This window comes from Oncorhynchus kisutch, linkage group LG6 (assembly GCF_002021735.2).
Source record: "Oncorhynchus kisutch isolate 150728-3 linkage group LG6, Okis_V2, whole genome shotgun sequence".
NCBI classification, from domain to species: domain Eukaryota; kingdom Metazoa; phylum Chordata; class Actinopteri; order Salmoniformes; family Salmonidae; genus Oncorhynchus; species Oncorhynchus kisutch.
Genome location: NC_034179.2, coordinates 58,272,929 through 58,283,495, shown reverse-complemented (window position 1 = coordinate 58,283,495; position 10,567 = coordinate 58,272,929). Strand labels below are relative to the sequence as shown.

The window sequence follows — 10,567 nt, the reverse complement described above, 5'->3', positions numbered from 1 at the left end:
CTCCAGCATTTTTCAGCATTTTACAAAAAGATAGATTTAGAATTAGATAAACTTGGATTTTCCCACAAGGACATATACAGGATACTACCCTACACAACATAACCTTCACTCAAAATCAAAACTCAAAGCCTAAAACCTGATTTTGGACTAAATTACTTGGAAGGATTCCTACTATCAAAGATTCTTATTCCGAAGGACTATAAAGCAAATGCTCAGGCAAACCAACGACCAGCAAAAGAAGCACAACAGAAACCTGAACAATGCAACTTCAATTAGCACTGAGGTGTGAAGTGAGGTGTCAAAGCCTTTGAGCCCAACAATAGCAGGAGAGTTTCACAGCCTTCCACACCCAAATGTAGAGGCCTTTCAAGTCCCCTCCCTCTGTGGTCGTTACAATCCAGTACCCTCTGGATGTAAAAAAAAATTAGAAGGCACCCAAAGAATACAAAAATAAACTCATTATGGAAAATCAAGAGACACTTTTTGCTGACTGCTATAAAAATGGGAACGTAAGAAACATAATCTTTCACACAGACCGTCCCCTGGCATGATGCAGTGATATATTAACACACTACCCCTCTGTTAAGGGGGGTGTTAGTGATGGGTGGAAACTCAGGATACTAGACAACGAGGACTGAGTTAGCCAATGTAAACCTGTACAAGTCTGTAACAGTATTGGTAAAGGGCAACCCCAAAGAGTAGGAGCAGCAGGAGAAGCTCTCTCTTGAGAAAGATACCTCCACCCCAAGCATGTCAGACCAGACCTCTTCATTAAACAACCCCACAGACGAGCAACCCCAAGCGGAAAGTCAACCTCCCAGCACAGAACACTACTCCCTCTTTGTAATGAAGGATAAATTCACCCAGCTGGAGGTAAGGTAGGTGGAGCTGGAACAGCAGGTGAACACACTCCAGTCAGCACAAAATATAGTCCAGCACAACAACACCCCCTCAACCAGACCCGGAAAGCTGGAGGAGGAGAGAGACATGTCTGCACTCTGACTGTGGTGAGACAACATCAACAGGAGAAAGAGCAGGAGCAGGAGAATGACAGAGCACTAGAGGAGAAAGAAAAAGTGCTGCAGGAGAAGGTGAGAATGATGACATGTGACAGAGAACAACCCATTAGAGAGCTGGCCATCCCCACGGAGAAGCCAGCAGAACAGCCCACCTGAGGTCCTGACCATAGCCTCGACACCACAGCAGAACAGTCCACCACAAACCCTGACCATAGCCTCGACACCAAAGCAGGACAGACAAATGAAGAACCCCAAGCCCAGGGGATCCCACACCCTCTGAGCACCCTCTCCTGTCAGCCACCCCGATTGCCCTCCTGACAACCTCCCCACACCCACTGAGGACATACAGTACACAAGCCACATATTGTACTCTTATACAATAAAATACACTTTTTCCCAAACACAGTGTCTAAACTCTGGTGTCCAAACACCCAGCGCGTCCTAGACCTTCTGTCTGAGGACCAACTACAGTCGTGGCCCAAGGTTTTGAGAATGACACAAATATTAATTTTCACAAAGTTTGCTGCTTCAGTGTCTTTAGATATTTTTGTCAGATGTTCCTATGGAATACTGACGCATAATTACAAGCATTTCATAAGTGTTCAAGGCTTTTTATTGACAATTACATGAAGTTGATGCAAAGAGTCAATATTTGCAGTGTTGACCCTTTTCAAGACCTCCGCAGCAATCCTCCCTAGCATGCTGTCAATTAACTTCTGGGCAGACCATTCTTGCATAATCAATGCTTGGAGTTAGTCAGAATTTGTGAGTTTTTGTTTGTCCACCCGTCTCTTGAGGATTGACCACAAGTTCTCAATGAGATTAAGGTCTGGGGAGTTTCCTGGCCATGGATCCAGAAAATCAATGTTTTGTTCCCCGAGCCACTTAGTTATCACTTTTGCCTTCTGGCAAGGTGCTCCATCCAGCTGGAAAAGGCATTGATCATCACCAAACTGTTCCTGGGTGGTTGGAAGAAGTTGCTCTATGAGGATGTGTTGGTACCATTCTTTATTCATGGCTGTGTTCTTAGGCAAAATTGTGAGTGAGCCCACTCCCTTGGCTGAGAAGCAACCCCACACATCTCATCTCAGGATGCTTTACTGTTGGCATGACACAGGACTGATGGTAGCGTTCACCTTGTCTTCTCCGGACAAGCTTTTTTCCGGATGCCCCAAACAATCGGAAAGGGGATTCATCAGAGAAAAGGACTTTACCCCAGTCCTCAGCAGTCAAATCCTTGTACCTTTTGCAGAATATCAGTCTGTCCCTGGTGTTTTTCTTTGAGAGAACTGGCTTCTTTGCTGCCCTTCTTGACACCAGGCCATCCTCCAAAAGTCTTCGCCTCAACTTTAGGAGACGGTCCTGGCGCTTGCTGGACTTTCTTTGGCGCCCTGAAGCCTTCTTCACAACAATTGAACAGCTCTTCTTGAAGTTCTTGATGATCCGATAAATGTTTGATTTCGGTGAAATCTTACTGGCAACAATATCCTTGCCTGTGAAACACTTTTTGTGCAAAGCAATGATGATGGCACGTGCTTCCTTGCAGTTAACCATCGTTGACAGAGGAAGAACAATGATTCCAAGCACCACCCTCCTTTTGAGGCTTCCAGTCTAATATTCGAACTCATTCAGCATGACAGAGTGATCTCCAGCCTTGTCCTCATCAACACTCACACCTTGTGGCAGGGCTGAAATGCAGTGGAAATGTTTTTTGAGGATTCAATTAATTTGCATGGCAAAGAGGGACTTTGTAATTAATTGCAATTCATCTGATCACTCTTAATAATATTCTGGAGTATATGCAAATTGCCATCATACAAACTGAGGCAGCAGACTGTAAGGGACTTCCTCCTCTTCTTCTGAAGAGGAGAGGCGAAAAGGATCGGAGGACCAATATGCGGCGTTGTAAGTGTCCATGGTTATTTTAATACGAAATAGTACACATGAACAACTGAATACAAAAAACAATAAACGTGGAATGAACGAAACCCAAAACAGTACCGTGTGGTGAAAAACACAGACACGGAAACAAACACCCACAAACACACAGTGAAACCCAGGCTACCTAAGTATGATTCTCAATCAGAGAAAACTAATGACACCTGCCTCTGATTGAGAACCATACTAGGACCATACTAGGCCGAAACATAGAAATCCACAAATCATAGAAAAACAAACATAGACTGCCCACCCCAACTCACGCCCTGACCATACTAAATAATGACAAAACAAAGGAAATAAAGGTCAGAACGTGACATTGTGTCATTCTCAAAACTTTTGGCCACGACTGTAGGGTCACCCAGCCACGTAATAATACACACACAAATGACCTGAGAGCACAGCAGGAAAGGAAGTGATTGAAAAGCATGTTCTACTTCCCCAATGCACAAGTGGTTATCTCCACACAGCTACCACAAAAATACTTCCACCCTGCTACTATTCAGCGGGTAAATGCAAGTATTTCCCTGGCCCACCTGGTTTAGCTGGCCCACCACTCCACCCTGGACTTGAACAGCATTTACGACAAGGTCCACCTAAACAAGGCAGCAGTGCTCACTTCGCCCTCAACCGCAACTGCAACCCCAACACCTCACATAGGAATAACAGACAACCCCCCCAGACTCCCCCGGACCTATGCATAGAGGACCCACACAAAGCCTTCACTATCTCATCCTGGAATATCCAAGGCCTGAGGTCATCTGCCTTTGGCCTAAAGAGCAGGAACCTGGACTTCAAAATAAATCAGAAATATAGACATTGTCATCCTTCAAGAAACATGGTATAGATTAGATGGACCCACTGGTTGTACTCTAGGTTACAGAGAGCTGGTAGTCCCATCCACCAAACTACCAGGTGTGAAGCAGGGAAGGGACTCAGGGGTTATGCTAATTTGGTATAGAGCAGACCAGTCAAAAGTTTGGACACACTTACTCATTCAAGGGTTTTTCTTTATTTTTACTATTTTCTACATTGTAGAATAATAGTGAAGACATCAGAACTATGAAATAACACATATGGAATCATGTAGTAGCCCAAAAAGTGTTTTTCCAAGAGTGCAAAGCTGTCATTAAGGCAAAGGGTGGCAACTTTGAAGAATCTGAAATATAAAATGTACTTTTTTGGAGTGAGTTTTTGCGCTACAGAGTAAAGCCGCCATTGTTCCTCCCGCTGTTATTGAAAAACCTACACACTCGGTTGATATATTATCGAATATATATTTTAAAAACTACCTGAGGAATGATTATAAAAATGTTTGACATGTTTCTGTGGACATTATGAAGACTATTTGGAATTTCCATCTGCGTTGTCGTGACCGCTCTTTCCTGTGGATTTCTGAACATAACGCGACAAACAAATGGAGGTATTTTGGGTATAAAAATAATCTTTATGGAACAAAAGGAACATTTGTTGTGTAACTGGGAGTCTCGTGAGTGAAAACATCCGAAGATCATCAAAGGTAAACGGTTAATTTGATTGCTTTTCTGATTTTCGTGACCAAGCTCCCTGATGCTAAGTGTACATAATGCTATGCTAGGCTATCGATAAAACTTACACAAATGCTTGTACTGCTTTCGCTGTAAAGCATCATTTCAAAATCTGAGATGACAGGTGGATTAACAAAAGGCTAAGCTGTGTTTTGCAATATTATATTATAATATTATAATATTATTTGGCTATGCTATTCAGCGGTCGCTGATGAAAATGATCCCGCGACAGGGATGGGTAGCGTCAAGAAGTTAATGGCATCAGACCGAGGCTCTGCATCTGTCCTCATGCTCCTAAACCTTAGTGCTGCTTTTGTTACCATCGATCATTGCGTTCTTTTGGAGAGATTGGAAACCCAAAATAGTCTACACGAACAAGTTCTGGCCTGTTTTCGATCTTATCTATCGGAAAGATATCAGTTTGTCTCTGTGATTGGTTTGTCGTCTGACAAATCAACTGTAAATTGCGTTGTTCCTCAATGTTCTGTTTTTTGGACCACTATTGTTTTCACTATATATTTGACCTCTTGGTGATGTCATTCGGAAACATATTGTTAACTTTAACTGCAATGCAGATGATACACAGCTGTACATTTCAATGAAACATGGTGAAGCCCCAAAATTGCCCTCCCTGGAAGCCTGTGTTTCATACATAAGGAAGTGATGGCAGCAAATGTTTTACTTTTAAACTCGGACAAAACAGAGATGCTTGTTCTAGGTTCCAAGAAACAAAGAGATCTTCTGTTGGATCTGACAATTAATCATCTCAAATAAAACTGTGAAGGACCTCTGCGTTACTCTGCACCTTGATCTCTCTTTTGACAAACAAATCTAGAATATTTCAAGGACAGCTTTTTTCCATCTTCGTAACATTGCAAAAATGATGTAGAAAAATTTATCCATGCTTTTGTCACTTGTAGATTAGACTACTTGCAATGCTCTACTTTCCGGCTACCAGGATAAAGCACTAAATAAACTTAGTGCTCATGCTAAAGTTAGTGCTAAACATGGCTGCTAGAATCTTGACTAGAACCAAAAAATTATATCATATTACTCCACTGCTAGACTCTCTAGGCTAGGGCTGATTTCAAGGTTTTACTGCTAACTTACAAAGTATTACATGGGCTTGCTCCTATCTATCTTTCTGATTTGGTCCCGCCATACATACCTACAAGTACGCTACGGTCACAAGACACAGTCCTCCTATCTGTCCCTAGAATTTTAAGCAAACAGCTGGAGGCCGGGCTTTCTCCTATATAAGAGCTTCATTTTTATGCAATGGTCTGCCTGTCCATGTGAGAGATGCAGAATCGGTCTCAACCTTTAAGTCCTTATTGAAGACTCATCTCTTCAGTAGGTCCTATGATTGAGTGTAGTCTGGCCCAGGGGCATGAAGGTGAACGGCACTGGAGAGGATAAACCGCCGTTGCTGTCTCTGATTGGCCGGTTCCCCTCCCTCCACTGGGATTCTCTGCCTCTAATCCTATTACGGGGGCTGAGTCACTGGCTTACTGGTGCTCTTTCATGCCGTCCCTAGGAGGTGTGCGTCACTTGAGTGGGTTGAGTCACTGACGTGATCTTCCTGTCCCGGTTGGTGCCCCCTTCGGGTTCGTGCCGTGGGTGAGGTCTTCGGGTCATGCCGTGGGGGAGGTCTTTGTGGGCTATAAACTCGGCCTTGACTCGGGGTAGTAGGTTGGTGGTTGAAGATATCCCTCCAGTGGTGTGGGGGCTGTGCCTTGGCAAAGTGGGTGTTGTTATATCCGGGGGTATTGTCGGACAGGGCCACAGTGTCTCCCGACCCCTCCTGTCCCAGCCACCAGTCTTTATGCTGCAATAATTTATGTGTCGGGGTCAGTCTGTTATATCTGGAGTATTTCTCATGTCTCATCCGATGTCCTGTATGAATTTAAGTTTTTAAATCCCTCTAATTCTCTCTCTCTTTCACTCTCTCTCTCTTTCACTCTCTCTCTTTCTCGCTCTCCCTCTTTCTCTCGGAGGACCTGAGCCCTAGGACCATGCCTCAGGACTACCTTGCCTGATGACCTTGCCATCCCCAGTCCACCTGGTCATGCTCCAGTTTCAACTATTCTGCCTGCGGCTATGGAACCCTGACCAGTTCACCGAACGTGCTACCTTGTCCCGGACCTGCAGTTTTGGACTCTACCACACCTACTGTCTCTAACTCTTAATGATCGGCTATGAAAATCCAACTGACATTTACTCCTGAGGTGCTGACATGTTGCACCCTCTACAACCACTGTGATTATTATTATCTGACCCTGCTTGTAAAACGTCTATGAACGTTTGAACTTGGCCATGTTCTGTTGTAATCTCCACCCGGCACTGTCAGAAGAGGACTGGTCACCCCTCAGAGCCTGGTTCTAGGTTCTAGGTTTCTTCTTAGGTTCTGGGAGTTTTTCCTAGCCGCCGTGCTTCTACATCTGCATTGCTTGCTGTTTGGGGTTTTAGGCTGGGTTTCTGTACAGCACTTTGTGACATCGGCTGATGTAAAAAGGGCTTTATAAATACGTTTGATTGATTGATTGATCCACCTTATTGTCCAGATACTTAACATTGACTCGTAACATACTAGGAAGCCCATTTTCTCAGCCTCACTAAAACACCACCTCTCCTACCACGTTAACGCCTCTTCCTGGGTAAGGAGCCAGGTGTGAGTAGGACTGTTTCAGAGGATCCAAACAAAGGGTTCAGCTCTGGAAAGCCGAATCTGAGGTGAGTAACCAACGATCTGATGTTCAAAAGTCTTTTCATACCGAAATGTTCTGAGCAAATTAAGTTTGAAAAAACCCCACTAAAAACAATCGAAAACCGCAAAGTTGGACTGTCTCTGTCGGCATCATCTTACCAGGATTCTGTGTGCGTGCGTGTGTGTGAGCCAAAGACAGCACCCAAACACCCAGAACAAGTCAATTAGAAAAGGATTAGAGGACTGAGATCAGACTCTCTGACAGACCGACTAGACAAGCAGAAACTGATAAGTCCGAACCACAGACTTTGAGCCCCCAGATAAAATGAATCAGAGCCAGAACACTTGATCTTAGATTAGCACCTTTCAGGGTACAGTAGGGATTAACAGTAACTTCAAAGCTGAGGCAGGAACCTGTGTTTGTCATTGAATTCAAAGAGCAGACACACTTATACATACACGTGTACACACACACCTTTTCTTGCTCATGCCAATCGGACATGGGAGTCGGGACAGGGAGCAAAATATGTGGACACCTGCTCGTCGAACAATGAACAATTTGACAATGAACCAGACAGACCAAGCATTGAAAAGGCATGTCAGTAGTTTATTGTTCAATCGGAACACATTCTCCATATCACTTATAACATTTTCAAGCATTACAAATAAACAAACAAAACTATTCAATAATTTTGAATGTCAACATAGATCATTCCAAGAGTACAGGTATTTTGAATTGGTTAGAAACCACTTGATAATGCAGTCAATTAAACTTTTTTGGGTTGGTTCTTCTTTCTGATAGATGTCGATATATAAACTTTTAAATACCTAGCTATATATAAATAACATCAACAGTGTGTCTTTATATGTCAATATACACATAAGGACCGATGCTGGGAGACGAGAAGCTAGTGCAGGGAGTGAACATTTAATGGATAATAGACAAGAAACAAACAAGGACAGCATCTGGACAGGGGAAAACGTAACGACATCAATGCTGACACGGGGAACAAACTGAGGAGCAGACAGATATAGAGGGGCAATCAACAAAGTAAAGGAGTCCAGGTGAGTCCAGTGAGTGCTGATGCACGTAATGATGGTGACAGGTGTGCTTATTGAAGGACAGTCTGGTGCCCTCGAGAGCCAGAGAGGGGAAGCGGGAGCAGGCGTGACACATACAGTACATAAATACATGTGTACAAATGTCAAGAGTATAGAAATATAACATTGGTGCGTTATGAAACAATGGAATATTTCTAATATATTCCCACTTCAATCTTGTCTTATTCACAAGAAACTCACAAATCTCTTGCTTGAATTAGCTAGATAGAAGCCATGTGAATAAACAAAATGATAAGTCAAAATATTGAATGTAGTAATAATTCACAGTGGGTATAATTCAATGCATCCGAGACCCTGCAATACAAGCCACGAACCAAGTCGCATGTTCGCAAAGATGAATCTGAGACAGTTTAGTTGGCCTAGCTGGTGGAGAAGGAGTATAACGTTACTGAAGTGTCCATGGTGGCTGGGTAGAAGGCTGTGCTACCATACAGTCTGTATGGTACTTTACTGTACAGAAAGATTCCAGCATGACAGAACATGCAGATCAATGCTAAACATTTGATATGGATAATTGGTCAGAACACTGTAATGACAACGGTTCAATAAGGATCAATCAATGAGTCCATTTTTCAAATCAATTGATTCATCTATTTATTAATCAATGAATGAGTTAGTTATCTTAAACGCTGCTGTGTTTAGCTTCTAGAAACGGAGTCTTCAGAATCCCCCTGTCACTTGCCTCATGACCTATATTGTCAGAGCAGTTTTGCAGGGAGCCGACAAGCTCTTCGCCCCATCACTGCATCATCATCATTATTATCCTCCATCTCCTCCTCGTGGAACTCATGTGTGACTGGGGATCTGGGAGTCGGGACAGGGACAGTTCAGCTTCTTAACTCGGTAACACACAGGACCGCATGATCCGTTGCGATCGTCATCAGCCTGTGCCCTTCTATTACCCTATGGTGGGTGATTCACCTGGAGATAGGGGACCTCCGTTCCCCTCACCCCTCAGATAATTTGCCCGGCCTGTGGTGGGTAGCATAGAATCCCCACCTGACTCGTGACAGTGGTGGTGGAAATAGGAGTTGCAGAGGGAAAGGCAAGACCATGGCATCTCTCTCTTCTCCTCTCCTAGGTTTGAACTGGAGAGTATTTATGAGTGCTATCTATTATTAGCTATGACCCACCATTCACACATTCCGTTCTAAGAACAAGGTCACGTGCCAGTCTAATACCAACTAGGTCATGGATTTATTGACGTCTATTTTTAGACTCTAGTACCCAACGACCTGAGCACTGAGCAGAGGCTCCTCACATTTTGTCTTGTAAATTTAGGCTGAGGACTCTAAATTAATCTGACATTGGACAGGGAGGGAGGTTGAACCTCAAGTCCTACAGACTTGTGAACTTCAGATCTTGAGCTACAGAACTCGATAATTCAAGAACTCTAGAACTCATGAATCACTATGATGTATCGTAAGGGCCTGGGGCATGTTGGTTTTCAGGCTGAATGTTTAGGGCATGGCTGTTGGTTGGTGCTGTACTTTAGATTGTCAGTTGGTTGTTTGGTTTTTGGTTTTGAGAACTCATTGTGTTCATGCATGTCGTGGTGCGGCTTGCTCAGAATGCCTTCCTTCTTCTAGTTGGGCTGTGATAATCCCATCGCCATGGTGACGGAGGCCAAGAGGATTGCAGTGCTGGCCACTACCACAGCGCCTCCCGACCTGTACACCACGCGGCCATTGAGGGGCTGCACCGGCCGGAATGTGCCCACCATAGGCTTGCCATCCTTAAACTGGAGGTCTGAGAACACCCGCAGCTCGAAGATGGAAAGAACGCACAGGCACAAAGGTCACTGAGATGCAGCTGATATTAAAAGTAACAATAAGTATCATATAAAATGAACACAGTGTATCTACTGGTGCGTTTTGTTCAATTACTCAAAGCCAGACTAACAGACTCTCTTCACAGAAGTATTTTTAGACAGACAGAATGCTCGGCTCTCTACCACATAACTTCTCTGCTTCCAGGGTGTGTCATAATGTACAAACAGTGGTGGGAAAAGTACCCAGTTGTCATACTTGAGTAAAAGTAAAGATACCTTAATAGAAAATGACTCAAGGAAAAGTGAAAGTCACCCAATAAAATATTACTTGAGTAAAAGTCTAAAAGTATCTGGTTTAAATTGTAATTAAGTACAGTGGTAGAAAAAGTACTGAATTGTCATATTTGAGATAAAGTCAAAAGTGTAAGTAAATGTAATCAATCAAATTCCTTATATTAAGCAA

General features: G+C 43.5%; 1 protein-coding gene and 1 long non-coding RNA gene across 3 annotated transcripts in view; one reads left to right on the top strand and one right to left on the bottom strand.

Annotated features, from left to right (window-relative positions):
- Positions 1-7,797: 7,797 nt before the first annotated feature.
- The window catches only part of LOC109893035 (carbonic anhydrase 4), a 31,518-nt gene continuing 28,748 nt past the window's right edge, over positions 7,798-10,567 (bottom strand). For both annotated transcript variants that reach the window (XM_020486030.2, XM_020486029.2), the window contains one exon: positions 7,798-10,098. In XM_020486030.2, the coding sequence (XP_020341619.1) occupies positions 9,919-10,098 (180 nt within the window). In that variant the 3' untranslated portion in view covers positions 7,798-9,918. The remainder of the gene's footprint in view (positions 10,099-10,567) is intronic.
- Positions 9,643-10,184, top strand: LOC116374419 (uncharacterized). Its single transcript, XR_004210346.1, has 2 exons — positions 9,643-9,755; positions 9,923-10,184. It is a non-coding gene; the product is annotated as an uncharacterized LOC116374419 (long non-coding RNA).